The sequence below is a fragment of the Ochotona curzoniae genome, unplaced genomic scaffold (genome assembly GCF_017591425.1).
Source record: "Ochotona curzoniae isolate NIBS_2020 unplaced genomic scaffold, NIBS_Ocur_1.0 contig_21, whole genome shotgun sequence".
Taxonomy (NCBI): Eukaryota; Metazoa; Chordata; class Mammalia; order Lagomorpha; family Ochotonidae; genus Ochotona; species Ochotona curzoniae.
This window is the reverse complement of record NW_024465322.1, coordinates 5464018-5480243: the sequence shown is the minus strand read 5'-3', so window position 1 is coordinate 5480243 and position 16226 is coordinate 5464018. Positions and strand designations below refer to the sequence as shown.

The 16226-nt window shown below is 48.8% G+C and overlaps 1 protein-coding gene across 2 annotated transcripts in view; it reads left to right on the top strand.

Moving 5' to 3' along the window:
- Positions 1 to 7917: 7917 nt before the first annotated feature.
- PIWIL2 (piwi like RNA-mediated gene silencing 2) overlaps positions 7918 to 16226 on the top strand; it is a 53061-nt gene continuing 44752 nt past the window's right edge. Inside the window, exons 1-5 of one of the 2 annotated variants that reach the window (XM_040971265.1) lie at positions 7918 to 8112; positions 11970 to 12057; positions 12193 to 12331; positions 12811 to 13017; positions 13501 to 13611. In XM_040971265.1, coding sequence (XP_040827199.1) covers positions 7921 to 8112; positions 11970 to 12057; positions 12193 to 12331; positions 12811 to 13017; positions 13501 to 13611 — 737 coding nt within the window. In that variant the 5' untranslated portion in view covers positions 7918 to 7920. The remainder of the gene's footprint in view (positions 8113 to 11969; positions 12058 to 12192; positions 12332 to 12810; positions 13018 to 13500; positions 13612 to 16226) is intronic. The other variant, XM_040971264.1, reaches the window with a different exon arrangement.

Sequence of the window (16226 nt, the reverse complement as noted above, 5' to 3'; positions counted from 1 at the left end):
GGGAGCAGCCAGTATTCGGCAGGAGGAGACCGACTTTCATAATGCCGCCATCCGACATCAATTTTAAGAGACTGACTTCTTTTTATTGCAAAGTCAGATTTACAGAGAGAAGGAGAGACAGAGAGAAAGATTTTCCATCCCCTGCCTCACTCCCCAAGTGGCCACAACGGGCGGAGCTGAACTTCTTCTGGGTCTCCCATGTGGGTACAAGGTCCGAGGCTTTGGACCGTCCACAACTGTTTTCTCAGGCCACAGGCAGGGAGCTGGAAGGGAAGTGGAGCAGTAGGGATCTGAACCAACGCCTGTATCCTGGGATCCTGGTGAATGCAAGGCGAGGATTTAGCCACTAGGCTAATGCACTGGGCCCCTTTTCATCACTCCTAATGCCCCACTGCCTGGGACATTCCCGCACTGGTTTTGTTTCAGTCCCTGCCTTCAGAGGAACCTGGACTGGGTCACCCACCTGCTAGACACACCTGTGATAACCAGCCGGCCTGTGGTGCCTGCCTCTCCACCCAAACTTTCAATCTAGGGCCTTTTTCCCCCCTTCAGCTTGAAGTTCGTCTTGGTGTGAATACATTCCTTCAGAAGGAGTTTATTGAAGGTGCACCTGTCAGTTTGTGTTTACCTGAGAGTATTCTATTTTTCCCCTTGATGTGGATCAGAATTTTCACTATGCACATGCATTAATTTACAGGTTAATATTTTGTCTGTCCCTCAATGTTCAGGCGTGGGTAGAATGAACCAGTCTTCTGGGACTGCTTGATTACTGAATCCACTTCTCATCCATACGGGTGGGCTTTTTTTTTCTTTTTAGATATATGTTTTTTCTTTTTAGATATTTTTGCTATTTTGTTCAACTGTGGTATTGGGCAGAACAGCTGTGATGTGCTAAATATAGATATCTTTTCAGTTTAATTTTCTTGTTTTCATCTGTTGAGATTCGCTGGACTTCTGGAATCTCAAGATTTGAATCTTGGGTCAGATTTAAAAAGTTTTCAGCCACTAACTCACTTGCTTTCTTTATTCCATATTACCTTTTTCTCACCATCTTTTGGATCTTCTGATTCTGCGTTTAGTGTTTTTCAACATCTCAAAATTTTTTTCCATCTGTTTGCATTTGTGCTACATTCTAGGTAAATATATTTAATTTATCTTCTAATTCTGGAGGTCTCCCTTCATGTAGCTACTCTATCGTGTTATTTTCCTCTGAGAATGTAATTTCAGGTGCATTATCCATTTAGAAGTTCTAATTTCTTCTCTTTCAAGCTTGGTCAATTTTAAAAATTAATAAAATAAAATTTCAAAGATGTATTTATTTTTACTGGGAAGGCAGATTTATAAACAGGGGAGTCAGAGAGAAAGATCTTCTGTCTGCTGGTTCCCTCCCCAAATGGCCAGAGTTGAGGCCACCCCAAGCCAGGGGCCAGGAACTTCTTCAGGTCTCTCCTGTTGGTGTGGGGGCCCAAGGATGTCAGCCCGTCTCTGCTGCCTTCCTGGGCCCTAAGCAAGGAGCTAGAACAGCTGGGACAGTGAAAGAAGAACAGCTGGGACCCAAAAACTGGTGCTCATGTGTGATACCAGCACCACAGGGGTAGGTTTAGCCTCTGCTCCATGGCATCGGCTCCTCCTAATGTGTTTTTAAAAACATCTTTAAGGGGTCTGGCGTGATAGCGTAGCGGCTAAAGCCCTTGCCTTGAATGCGCCAAGATCCCATATTGGTGCCGGTTCTAATTCTGGCAGCTGTTGTGGCCACTTGGGGAGTGAACCACCAGATGGAAGAACTTCCTCTCTGTCTCTCCTCCTCTCTGTATATCCACGTTTCCAATAAAAATAAATCTTAGAAAAAACACTTTTAAGGATTTTTATATGTAATAAAATTATTTGATTAGGGTACAGCATGATAACTCAATTGGCCAACCCTCCACCATGGAGGAGCTGCTCCACTTCCCTTCCAGCTCCCTGCTTGTGACCTGGGAAGGCAGTGGAGGACAGCCCAAAGTCTTTGGACCCTGCACGCACACGGGAGACCTGGAAGAAGCTCCTGGCTCGTGGCTGAGCTCTGGTAAACCGGCAGATGGAAGAATTTTCTCTCTTCCTCTCCGTAAATCTGCCTTCCCAATAAATATAAATCTTTGAAAAGTTATCAATTTTAGGAAGTGCTGCAAACATCACCATACATTTTGAGGTGTATGCTCATCAGCCTCATGAGTCATTTGGCCCATTTGCACTGCAAGTCCCCCCACCCCCCAGCCCCGCTCCCAGCCCCAGGCAAGCCCTGGTTGACATGCTGTCCATAAATGCTTCTCTTCCAGACATTTCACAGAAATGAAGTCCTATGACACATGTCTGGTTTGTTCACTTAATGTACTGTGCTCACCCGAGACACAGCATGGTGCTGGCATGCGTATACGGTAGCGGTCTCAGGCAATTACATAATGGAGCTGAGAATTTCCCGTTTCTTGGTGACGTTGCAACCACTGTGACATTGTAGCACAGTTACTCATTATTTCTGGTCATGCTGATATAAACAAACCGACCTCACTTCCAGTCATATAAAAGTGTAGCAATACATATTTGCACAGTACATAATAGTTAAAAACAATGTGTAACAAATGGCCATGTCATTGTTCTATGTATTATGTTGCTGTATGTCTTTTTTCGTTCTATTTCAAAGATAGGGACAGAGACAGATCTTTCATCCACTGGTTCACTCCCCCACATACCTGCAACAGCCAGGGCTTGGTCAAGCCAAAGTTTAGAGCCTAGAGTTCAATGCAGATAACCCACAGTGGGTGGCAGGATTGTGTAGGCATCCAAGCCCCTCAGGGTGGCCAAGGTGAGCTGTCATTGGAGCACATTTCTACGTCGCCCAAGTTGAAACTGCTGCTTAGCATCCTTGCCCAGTTGACATGTAGCATTCGAAGACTGTCGTGAAACCATTTTAGAAAAAGTCCATGTTTTGTTCCTTCGCCGTTTCCAAGAGAGACCCAATCATCTAGGCCAGGGATGTTCTGAAGATCAGACTCGCTTCAGTAGCCGCAAATCCCTCCATGCAGTTGCAATGAACCCACAGCTCCATCCTCGGCCATAGATTTTGTCAGGCTATTCTGGAACCAACATGAGATGATTTTCCTGTTCCCACAGTTCACTTACGGTTGCTTCCCAACCCGAGTATTTCCATCATTTGGAGATTTCTGTTTTGAATGATTGTTCTGTCCACAACGGTTTTATAACTGCTTGGAGCCAATTTAAGCCGACTATTACCTATTACTAGAGCAACGAGTCCACACAGCGTCCAAGCAGGATGGATTGTCTGCTTCCCATAAGCTGTTAGGCAGAGGCGGAAGCTAATCAAAATAACGCCATGCTTGCTAAGTAAGCCTATTTATACGAGTGAGCTCTGACAATTAGGGGAGCCTGGAATTAAAAGATGAGTTTGTTTTGGTGCAAAACAAACCACCAACTACTTGCTTTCCCATCCCTTGCACTGTGACTTTGTAAAAGTATAAAAATTCTCACTTTCTTTGTCTTGACACGCCATCCTTCGAGATGATGGCTGCCATGCTGCCATAATAAAAGCTCTAGTTCTGTACAGCCTCATGTTCTCTGTTTATACATCTCGAATACTTGCGTGTATCTTTTTATTTTTCTTAAGATTTGTTTGACTCATTTGAAAGTCAGAGTACAGAGAGAGAAAGAGAAGGAGGGTATTTCTTGAACTTGGCTGTAACAGCTGGGAGCAGGCCAGGCCAAAATCAGGAGTCTGGACCCCTATTTGGATCCCCCATCTGAGTGACAGGGGCCTTAGTGTTTGGACCATCCTCCGGTGCTTTCCCCGGCACATTCGCAGGGAGCTGGATCTAAACTGGAGCAGCCAGGACTCAAACCAGCACTTACAGAGGATGCCAGTGCCACAGGTGGAAGCTTAACCGACTATGCCACAATGCCAACCCTGCCATGTTTCTCTTTCTCTAGAAAGTTAAAGCTAAGTTCCTGCTGGGCAGTTATCATTTGGTGGTTCTGAGAAATCTTGGAGAGAACTCAGAACTATTTTTGATGATGGATGTATTGTCTGTGAAGAATAAGATTCTCAGGGATGGCGCCATGGGATAATAAGTTAAGCCACCACCTGTGGTGCCATCATCCCATACGGGCACCAGTTCAATTCCTGACTGCTCCACTTCTAATCCAGCTCTCTACTTATGGACTGGGAAAGCAGCAGAGGATGGCTCAAGTCCTTAGGGCCCTGCACTCATGTGGGAGACCTGGAAAAAGCTTTTGGCTCCTGGTTTTGGCCTGGCTAGCCCCAGCCATTGCGGCCATTTGGAGAGTGAACCAACAGATGGAAGATCTCTCTCTCCTTTCTGTAAATCTTTCTAATAAAAATAAGCTTTTTAAAAGAGAGAGAGAGATTCAGGTTCTCTGGAATGAACCAGAAATGTCCTGTGATAATTTTCCAGGCAGGCAGCTTGCAGAGAATGTAGCTCCCACCAGAAGGAGTGTTTTTTTCTGTTGTTGTTTTTACCGCAGCAGGCGTTTGGAAAGGGATGTGCAACGCCCTGCGTGAGGCCGATTACACGACATGCTTTGCCTGGCCTTTTCACAGCTTTTCCAGCTGTTCCGTTGTTGAAGCCAGCCAACTGTTTTGGAGATTTCTTCACCTCCTTCATGTTCCTAGTAGTAAAATTGGGGAGTGTTTCTCCTTCCTGCTCCCCCTCCTCTTCCTCCCCCTCCTCCTGCAACTTTGTCTCCTCCCCTTTCCCTCTCCTCCTCCTTCATCAAGATGAATGACATGATCCTCAGTGTTATTACTCAAGTTCTTTTTTTTTATTCGAAAGGCAGAATTATAGAGAGGAGAAGACACAGATCTGCCATCCAGTGGCTCATTCTCGGATGGACATTAACAGCTGGAGCTGAGCTGGTCTGATGCCAGGGACCAGCATCCTCCTCCGGGTCTCCCATGTGGATGCAGGGGCCCAAGGCGTCGGGTCATCTGCTGCTGCTTTCCCAGTAACATTATCCAAGGCTGTATTGGAGGTGGAGCAGCCAGGTCTTGGACTGGCATCCAAAGGGATACTGGCATTGCAGGTGGAGTTTTCACCCACTGACTTTCTGTGGCTTGGAAGCCACGTGGTATATGCCTTGTGGCTGGCTGTTCTATCTACACATGGCTTGTAAATGAAGGTTTTGGAAGTTTGCAATTTCTTTTTCTCTCAGCTTGCCCAATTAGCTCTATTTTCGACTTCCACCTCAAGGTTGTGGATAAGAGAGGCAGAGAGAGACTAGGAAAAGAATTTTGGAATTTGCCTTTCTCAGCTTCTCTTGTTAACCCTTGGCTATCCCCTGCCTCACTGTGTTCAACATAGTCTACAAAGAGTGTAGGGACATCCTTTTTCCCTTAAGATTTATTTTGAAAGGCAGAGTAAGAGTAAAAAAGAGAGATCTTATACCCACCAGTAGTCCCCTAAATGGACACAACAGTGGGGTCTGGGCCAGCCCAGGGAACTCTGTCCTGGTCTCCTATGTGGGCAGCAGGGACCCAAGCACTTGGTCGGTCTTCCACCACTTTCCTTGGTGCACTTGGCAGGGAGCTGGATCAGACAGACGTGCTGAGATTCGAACCTGCATTCCCACTTGGGACTTGGGTCTGACAAGGGGTGTCCCAAGGCTGGCTTCTTTTTGGATGTGGGTACAGCAGCAGTTAAAAGCCTTAAGTGTGACCCTAAATCATCCTGTAAAGCCTGGGTGTTCTTATTTGAGAAATGGTTGAGATGCAGGGAGGAATCTTCGGGGAGCCATCTTGTGTGGCTGCAGGCCTAGCTAATGATGTAGCTTTTGGCTCACAGATTTAGGCAGCATCTCTAGGGGGTTGTCACTTGGTCCTCATTAACGCATGTACTTTTGCAAACAAGCCTAGGGCCCTGAATCCTATTTTACACACAAGCCAAACCCAGGAGTCCCATCACATCATTATGTGTTTGAACTCCACTTGAGCACCTTTAATTCCCAATTCCTCTAACGGACAGGGTCGGCCCCAAGTCATGGTCAATATGAACGTGGAAGCCAAACGTGTTCAAAGGCCGCGTCCTCGCAACAGCGAACACCTGTCGACTCACACCTCCCGGCTTCCCCTTGCTCACGTACTCAGCCCACCCTGTTGAAAAGGGGCGAGTCCCTCCCGCAAACCAGCCAATGAAATGGCTGGGTCGAGTGTGTGTGGCAGTTGCTTTGGCCTATGGGCTCAAGCACCCCTCACAGCCCTCCCCTCCGCGCCCCCATGACCGGAAATGAAAAACCGGGTGAGAGGCCTGTGCAATTGTTCCGCGTGGCGGGTGGTTGTGCGCTCCCGGTTCTCGTGAGGCTCTGTGGACGCCGGCCAAGGCGACAGAACTCAGCCCAGGTGTGGAAGGCCAGGAGGGCTGAGGTCGCTCGTGTGCAGGCTGGGCCCGAGCCCGAGGCCGTGACCGTGACCGTGGCGCCCTTGTCCCCCTCGGGAGGCTGGTGGCGGGCTGCGAGGCCCGGAGGGGGGTGGGGACGCCGCGGCCGGGAAGACGTTACTTACTCGAGGCCGCCTGTGCGTGGGGGAGCGTGGACGGGCCCACGGGGGCCGGGGTGGGGGCGCGAGGAGGGCTGTGGCCCAGCAGGGAGGGATCTTGCTAGGTAGTGACCTGGAGTGGGCAGGACCCTACCTAGTCGCTGTGTTTGGGGGTTGGCCATGGGGGTGGGAGTGGGGAGACAGAAGGTTCCAGCCTGGTTTATTGAGCGTGAGCGAGGCCAGCCCAGAGCCCACCGACAGGCCGAGAGAGGCTAGGCCCAGCCTGTCCTGGCGGCCCTTCCTCCCCCCCGGATGAAAAGAGGTGCTTGAAACCCCACGAGTGGGGACGGCAGGCGGGGCAGGGTTCAGGAAGAGGCCTTTCCACATCCTGAGTGAAGTCGGCCCACTGAGTACGGTGTAATTGGCTCCCTCGGGATTCTTGCAAGGAGGCATGAAGGAAGATCCCAGGCTTAACTGAAAAAGGGATTTGAGCAGGAGAGGGAGACCTGTGCTGCCTCTGACAGTTCCGATAGCTGTTGAGTATAGAAAGATGATTTTTTTTCCCAGGATGATGGATTATTTCCACCTGCCCTATGGACTTATAAATTGTGTTAATCAGTCTTTGTATAGGCGTGGCCTAATTTATCGGCAGCTGATACTTAAGACGAATTTTGTGGGTTTTTTGTTTTCTCCCCCTAAGTTGGGAAAGGATTGTTTTCCACTTACTAAGAGATTGTTTTGAGCGCAGAAGGAGCCGCTTAAAGCCAGCTGTAGGCGATGAAGAAGTGATACTGAAGGCCTGCTGGGCTTCAGTGTTCGCGGAGGGGACCCCTCCCTGGTGGAAGGGATTGAAAGAAGAGTTTTCTGAAAATGAACTAGATAAAGAATGAAGTAACTCATGAGATCAAGGCGATGCATTGAATGTGATTATAGTTCTGAAAAAATAAGATAAAGGACCCTGGGGATAGAGATGGAAAGCAAAATACCAGGCTAGGACAGTTTGTTGGCAATAATTATGAACTGAATAATCGTGAATGGTAAAATATGTCAGCCTAGATCGTTCCTGTTACATCCCAACTGCTTTCTTCCACTGACACAGAAGATGGTTGACTTACTGAGCTTGAGTTTTTTGAGGGTTGTTGGGTGGAAGGTATTCAACTCAAGACAGGCTTGGGCCTCTTAAGGGATTGCCAGTAGAGGGTGTTTTCAAGGACCGGGAGCTGTTGAAATGAAAACGTTACAAGAGTCTGACACTTGTAAAGGAGCCTGTGTTGCCAGAAGAGGGAGGAGAACAGCTGGGACCCTTTAAACCTGTTTACACTGCCGGCAGGTCATTGGCTCATTGGAACAGGCTGCACCCCGCGTCCTCTGCGAGCCTGCCTATGGATCCTGTTCGGCCACCGTTCAGGGGCCCTGCTCCTGTCCACCCATCTCAATGTGTGCGGATGCCAAGCTCTTGGCCATCAGCTGCGAAACCTCTGGACCCCAGCCTGGGCAGGGCAGGACCTCTAGGGCGCGGTCACATGTTTGGCAAGCCAGAGGAACCCAGCACGCAGGCTGGGCCACCACAGAAGGTAAGATTCAGAAAGTGTAATGGTCTTCCGGTCCAGCTTACCTGGACGAGAAGAAGTAATGGGTCTCAGAGTGCTGGGAAAATTGCCACATTTTATCTGAGAAGGAGGTTTTTTTTTTTTTTTTTCCTTTGTTCTTCAACAAATTTTTGCACCGGCTGGGCCTATAATTGAAATCCTTGAATTGCTAGGCTTAAGAAAGTGGCTCGTAATGAATGCTAAGTGGACCAGGAGAAATGTCAGCCCTCTAGCTTCCGTTAAGGGTGCTTCTATAGAAATAACCTCTTGCTCCTTCCTCAGCTTTTCTGTTCTCTCTCTGAGTTGCACTCCTGCCTCTGAGATTATTACAGATTGAGTATTCCTTATTTGTTTTGGATTTCAGATTTTTTTGTTTTTGCTTTTGAAATACTTTCATATCCATAGTGAGATACCTGGATAGGGACCCAATGCTAAACGCAAAATTCATTTATGTTTCACATAAATGTACCTTATAGTCTTAAAGGTAATTGTATACATTATTTCTCTTAAATATGTCTGTATTTTGTTTTTAAGGGTTTATTTATTGGAAAGGGAGAGTTAAAGAGAAGTAGACATCTTGCATCTGCTATTCATTCTTCGGATGGTACCAGTGGCTAAAACTTGGTCAGGTGGAAGCCAGGAATTTTTTTTAGTATTTATTTTTACCTGAAAGCCAAATTTAGAGAGAGGAGGGGAGACAGAAAAAGATCTTCCATCTGCTTGTTCACTCCTCAGATGGCTGCAAAGGCCAGAGCAGCTGAGGTGATTATGAGCCAGGGACCTCGAGCCGTGAGCCTCTTCTGGGTTTGCTACATGGGTGAGACATACCAAGGTGTTTTGGCACCTTCTGCTGCTGTCCCAGGCCACAGGCAGGGAGCTGGATATAAAATGGAACAGACGGGACACGAACCGGTGCCCGTATGGGATGCTGGCAGTAAAAGGTGGAGAATTAGTCTGAGCCATGACACCAGCTCCAAGGAGCAGCCCCTGTTTCCACTTGTGTACAGCGGCCCAAGTACATGGGCCGTCTTCAGCTGCTTTCCCCACCATATCAACAGAGAGCAGAATTGGAAGTAGAGTAGGTGGAGACTTGAACCAGTGCCCACATGGGATGCCAGCATGGCAGCTGGTGGCTTTACATGCTGTACCACAGCACCAGCTCCAGTCTCTTTCTTGTAAGATTTATCTGTTTAAAAGACAGGGTTAGAAAGAGGAACAGAAATCTACCACCACTGGTTTATTCCCCAAGTGGGCATAGTGGTTGGAGATGGGCCTATCTGAAGCCGGGAGCCTGGAGCTTCATCTGGTGCAAGGGCCCAAGCACTCAGAGACCATTCTCCACTGCTTTGTCAGGCACATTAGCAGGGAGCTGGATCCACACGGGAGATCTGGAAGAAGCTCCTGGCTCCTGGCTTCGGGTTGCCCATTCCTGGCCGTTGTGGCCATTTGGAGAGTGAACCAGTAGATGGAGAGCTCTCTGTCTCTCCCTCTATTTCTGTAACTCTTTCAAATCAATCAATATTTTGAAATCTTTATCCTTTTAAATGTGTGGGTTTTTTTTTTCCCCCTTAAGCTTTATTTCAAAGGCACAATGTCACAGAGGGAAGCAAGAGACAGAATGAGGTCTTGGTTCTGTGTGTTTACTCTTCAAATGGCTGCAACAGCTGTGATTGTCCATGGTGTGTCCCACGTGGGTGTAGGGACCCGAGCACCTGGGCCATCTTCCCATGCTTTCCTGGGTATGTCATCGGGGAGCTGCATTGGAAGCAGAAGAACTAGGACTTGAACTGGCACCCTCATGGAATGCTGGTGTTGGCAGACAGTGGCTTAACTTGCCAGGCCACAATGCTGGCCCCTATCCAAACCTCAAAGACAAAAGTTCCTCAGCTGTTGCTGCTGCTGTGTGAACGAATACGTGGCGTGTATTCGTGATAATTCTATTGATACAACCTTCCGAGAGGTGGGGGGAATTGGTAGAAGTGTTGGGTGCTGCAGTAGGGTGGCAGAGGTCAACAGCAGTTGATGCTGTATTGTAAAATAACTGGAGGCGTCACAGTTGCAACACACAGATGGGAACTCCTTGAGGAAATGAAAATGCTAATCAATTTGTTCTTTATACATGGTATGCATGTATTGAATTAACTCCTTGCATTTCCATTGTGAAATTCCTTGAATGCCTGCTTTACGTGCTTCTCATTGTTGACAAGTTTTATAGCAAGTGTTTTGAATTCTGTATCCCCCATTTTCTTGATGTCTCTCAGTTAACTGTGAGGTTGGCAAAGGGTTTTGCTCCTTTGCAGGGGAGCCTTCTATCATATTCATTGTGCCTTTGTCTCTTCTTTTGCTCTTGGTCATTGTACTTCTGGTTATCGGATTCTTCTCCTTGAGGCAGGTTTCTAAGCTGTGTCACCCACAGGTCTACAGTTTGATTTTTACTTATTGTAGTTGGTACGTGGCTCTTTGTTTGCAGTCACTTGTGCCACTCCCTCCAGCGAGTTCCAGGTCTGGGTTCGTATGTTAGATTTCCACCATGGTCTTCTTAGCCCCAGCTCCTGCCTCGCCTGTCTGCACCTCCTATGATACTGTGCTGAAGCTGCACCGTTTTCTGTACAACCTTTCTCCCACTCTCAGTTGGAGCAGGTCCCAGGATTAGGGAGACAGCAGGTGTCTTATATAGCTAGGTTGTTGTTGGTGCTGACCTTGCCAGAACCTGTTGGCCATTAGGTCTGAGAGCCACACATACCTATTTTGACCCGTACAGTGCCATGGTCGGTATTATTTTCCTCTGGGACCAGTGCAATCCACTGAGCTCAGGGAATTCTCCCGAGCTCAGCACAGGCACAGGTTACCGTTGTCTCCTGCAGTCTTAAATTCTTTCCCACATTGTACAAAATTGCGCCTGATGTGCCACTACTAGAATTCTTTATCTGCTGGCCATCAGGTCTGAGAGCTACCGGGACCTGTCTTGGGTGGAACCTGTAGGATGCCGCGTTGTTGCAGTTCACTCAGTCAGAAATGAGTTCACTCCCAGCTCCATGTATGTGCAGTCCTGCCCCATAGCCCTCACCTCCTTAAACAAAATGGCATCTGACACTTCTCTAGGAGGCGGACTGGGCTATGAAATCCACCATGTTCCTGCACTGCCCGTCTCGGACCTGCCGCTCTGTCTCTGCTTCTGGTCAAAGGAAACAGACCAGCAGGACGGACATTCTTTGTCTGGGTTCACCTCTGGAGCTCCCAGTAAATGTGCCTTCCCACCTTTTTGCTGGTAGAGTTCCTGCTGCTGCTGGGGTGCCGATCACTGCTGGTCTATCAGTCACTGCAACACCACACCATCGTATCTGCTGCTTGCCTGTGTCTGTCCGTCTCCAGGTACCCCTCTGCTGTGCTGTCCTCTTCCAGTTCCTGGAGTGCGCCCTCTCTGCTTCACGCTGGCTAATATTTCTCTGTCTGTTTAAATGTGTCCTTACTCTATTTTGCCATCTTGATTCTCTTTAGCACCTCTAGAATTTTACGATTCTTACCAAGACTTTTAGAAGGCTGTCATTTCTGGTTTTGATAAAGAAAGGGGTCCCTTCTCTTTGGTTCACTCACTCAGCGTAGCCTGAACTGGACTGGGCTGCTCTGGGTGGAAGCTAGGAGCCGGGAACTGAGTCTCGCGCTCCCATCCGAGGAGCGGGGCTCCAGTTACGTGCGCCATCACCACGGCCTCTCGGGGGCTGCGTTAGCTGGAGGCAAGTACTCAACTTTGATATGGGATGTAGGTCTGGCAACTGCTAGGCCACATTTCTGACCCACGGGGTTTTAAGCAACGTCTTGGAAGAACTTTATTTTGTTCACAGGAGGCTGTGGGTCTGGTCTCCATGTTCCGAGGCCTGGGCCTTGACGTGGCGTCCCGGACGTCTGTGAAACGGGAAATGCCTCCGTCAGGTATGTGGAGTGCCAACCTTGAGACGTGGTGCTGGGTTGCATGCTTGTTTTGTTCCCAAGTCTGTCTGGTGTGTCCTCAGAGAGATCCGCACGCTCGAGCTGAACTCACGGTGCACTTTGGTTCGGTCCCTTCAGGGAGAGGCCTTTTAGGGAGAGGCTTGTCTGCCCACGTGCCACGCAAGGAGAAAGAGGAACCAGGTCTCACTTTGCCGGATCCTTCCACGTTGGCAGCCAGTGATAGCAAGATGGCAGAAGCTTCTGTCGGCTGGAATAGGTGAGTCCACTTACCTTCCTGTGTGATCATCACATTTAGCTGGGATGTCTCAAGTCTGTAGAGAAATTCCAAGGAGGGTTCTCTTATCTCCCAACGAGAGAATTTTCTGCTTTTATATTAACAAGTGTTTTCCCCAGAGTGGTTAGCAATTGTTGAGCCAGGTCAGTCATGGGGAAAGAGTAAAAATGGTTCCCTAGTGGGCATTTGCCTTCCTCACACGTCAGCCTGGTCCATGTGTCCCACTCTGTTCCCCCTCTGTTCTGTTGTCCTAAGATGGCTGGGAGTGTCAGTGTCGCGAGCAGTTGAGGCATGAGCCATGTTGGCGTGTTAGTAGATTTTGAGGGAGCCCCAAGGCTGTGCTTGCATCTCTTTGGCCCCTCCAGATGAGACGGGAGCCTCGGGTGGTGGGGGATGCTGCGGCTGGGGCGCGGGTAGACACACCTTGGAGAAAACCTTCACTCGCTCCTCTGACGTTTCAGAATGCTTGGAAGAGGGAGTTCGGAGGCTGCTCTAGTCCCACTGGGGAGAGCAGCTGGTGGCATGAGCAGGGGCCTGGACAAGCCCCCCAGCGCCTTTGGCCTCACTTCCTGGAATCCCCCACGGCTGTCCCCACCTCCCCCGCTGCCCCAGTCTTCACTGCATTCTCCAGAAGGTCCTCTGCTCCTGACTGCAGAACACAAGGACAAGTAAGTCAGGGCTGCTGCCCTCTGCTGCTGCGATCCGACAAGGAGCCCCAGAGGCGTCTGCGGGGGGCTGGCTGCGGGATTGCGTGATGCAAAGTCTGATGGAGCGAGCAGGTTTGGTTGTGTGCATGTGGCACGTACCAGAGAAGGGGCTCCCTCGCAGTCTAAGCAGACCTTTCGTTGCTGCCCAAGTCGGTTCTCTGCCAAGTCGAGGGTAGGGAAGACAGCCATGAAAACCAGTGTAATTCTGCACAGCTCCTGCTTGGGTTCTTAGCTAGCCTAGTTCCTGCAGTGCTGCTGCTGGCACAGGTAGGGCAGACGTCGCTTGCAGTCTGCCACCTGGCCTTCCGAGCTTACATTTATGCCCTGGTTCTTAAATTTGTTTATAAAGTATGAAAAGAAAAATTGGTGATGGTGTGGACTGGTGGATTTTGTTTCGTTTTGTTTGGGTAAGGTGGGTGCTTTAAACAAACCTTTGTTTTTCAGAGAGGTTTTTGTGAAGCAGGGATCAAAGGGAACCCCTCAGTCTCTGGGATTGAACCTCATCAAGATCCAGTGTCATAATGAAGCAGTGTATCAGTATCACGTGACCTTCAGGTAGCCACAGCATCTGTGTTCTGTGTGGTGTTTGCTTCTTGGCTGGCAGTCCTGAGACCGTTGCCCTGCGTGCTGTTCTGTGTGACGCCTGGGGACCTCCCCATGTGGCGGTGCATGCACTCAGAACCTCACAGGAGGTGGAAGCTTTACAGCCCAAGTTCAGAGTTTGACCTTGAAAGTTATTAATCTTTCATCTAGTGCCAGGTCCTCATCCACTGGTTGCACTCCTCAGATGCCTGCCATAGCCCGGGCAAGGTCAGGCCTCTGCGAGAGCCTGGAACTCAGTTTAGATGTTCCGCATACTTGACAGGGACCCAGTTAGCTGGGCCGTCACATGCTGCCTCACAGCTGCACACTGGTAGGACTTTGGAATGGGAAGTATTAGTGGGGACCTGAACTTGGACTATCATCCGATGCCAGTGTCCCAAGCAACAGACTGCTGTACAGTGCCTGCCCCCAGCTCTCAGTTGGACGGGTGCCGGTTTATGTTTGGTGCTAGCCATGAATTTAATCTCAACCTAATCTCGGCGGCTCCGCTTCCCATCCAGCTCCCTGCCTGTGGCCTAGGAAAGCCGTTGAGGACGGCCCAAAGCCTTGGGACCCTGCACCTGCCTGGGAGAGCCGGAGGAAGCTCCTGGCTCCAGATCAGCTCAGCTCCAGCTGTTGCAGCCACTTGGGGAATGCATCAACGGACAGAAGAGCTTCCTCTCTGTCCCTTCTCTCTGTATATCAGACTTTCCAATAATAATAAATATCTTTTTAAAGAATCTATAGTTTTACATATTTTTGCATCAAAATAAACTTGAAAAAAGATTTACATTTTTTTATTAGAAAGATTTACAAAGAGGAGAAACAAAGATCCTCCATCTGCTGGTTCACTCCCCAGGAGGCCACAGCGACCAGAGCTGAGCTGGTCTGGAGCCAGGAGCCTCTTCCAGGTCTCCCACCGAGGGCACAAGGTCCCAAGGCCCTGGGCCATCCTTGACTGCTTTCCCAGGCCACAAGCAGGGGGCTGGACGGGAAGTGGAGCATCTGGGACACGAACCAGCATCTGTATGAGAACCTGGCACATGCAAGGAGAGAAGAGAGGTGAACATTACAGGATTGAGTTGTGGCATAGTGTGCTAAGCTTTCGTCTGCAGTGCTGCTGTCTCATGATGGTACCTGTTTTGATGCCAGCTGCCCCACTTCTGATCTGTCTCCCTGCTGATGTACCTGGGAAAGCAGCAGAGGATGGCTCCAGTGCTTGGGATCCCTTACGTTGGAGACCTGGATGAAGCTTCTGGCTCCTGGCTTCAGCCTGGCCCAGGCCTGGTTCTTAGAGGAGTGTTTGGGAAGGCAACCAGCAGATAGAGTTCTGACTCCCCAAACTCCACTCTTAAGTCTTCCTTTGTAATAAATAATTCATCATCATGATCATTTTTTTTTCCAAGAGAGGAGAATCCTTTTCCTGAGAACAGATTGACAGGTTTTTAGGAGACGGAGGAAGAGGAGCCTCCTGGGCACCTTGGCATTGAGCGGCCAGGGACCTGTCATGGACTTAGGGCTGTGGCCCGTGGGCTGGACCTCAGCAGCCTGGGGTGGACCCGGGCGCGGAGAGAACAGATTGGCATCACTGTGTCGTCCTGCAACGCGTGGAGAGAGGCTGAGGAGCACAGCAGTGTGTTGGTGTGAAATGTTTTACGTATTTGTTTTTAAGGATTTATTTATTTGAAAGAGATTTTCCTCCTACTAGTTCCCTCCTCTGATGGCTTCAATGGCTCGAGCTGGGCTGCTGTGACATAAAGTCACCAGCCAGAAGCTTCTTAGGCCATCCTCTGCTGCTTCCCCGACACGTGGGCAGGGAGTGGCATCAGAAATGGAGCAGCTAGGATTTGAACCGGCGTCCACGTGAGAAGTTGACCCTGCAGGTGGAAGCTTAATGCCTCCAACGCAGTGTTTGCCAGTGATTTTTTTTTTTTGAATCTTCATGAAGTTGAGCACTTTTCACCCTTTGTAGTCACGGATTTGTTTAACAGTTTGCAGATGTTCAAGCTTTACTCTGACATATTGGAGCAGTCAGTGTGTAAAACAGCTGTTGGAGTTTTTCAAAGCTGTGAGATTTGTGACTGGAAAAAAAGTTGAAACTGCCATGAGTCAAAAATGAGTGTAATCCTGCTTTTCAAAAACATTCTGTTTAAAAGCCAGTTACCTCTCAAGATTCCAGAACAAGGATTAACAAACTGTGATTGGTTCAAAGGTCAGACGTGGTCCACTGCCCGTTTTACTGATAGTTTTCTTGGCATATAGCCACACATATATTGTCTATGGCTTCTGTTGGGCCATGTGTTGTGAATATTTGTGAAATGTTTGCTATCTGGCATTTTGTGTAAAAGTTTCTAGATCCCCTGGTCTAAAGACTATAGGAATGTACATTGACATGTTAGGGTAGTTGCTTCAAGCAGTTTTTTTAACCTGTATTCTAATATTTTTTGCCAAGGCTTTAATGAGAAGCAGAACCTTTTAAAAGATTTATTTTTATTGGAAAGGCAGAATTACAGAGAGAAGGAGAAACAGAGAAGGAAAGCTCTTCACCCACTGGCTCGCTCTCCAAATGACCACAGTGACCAGAGCTG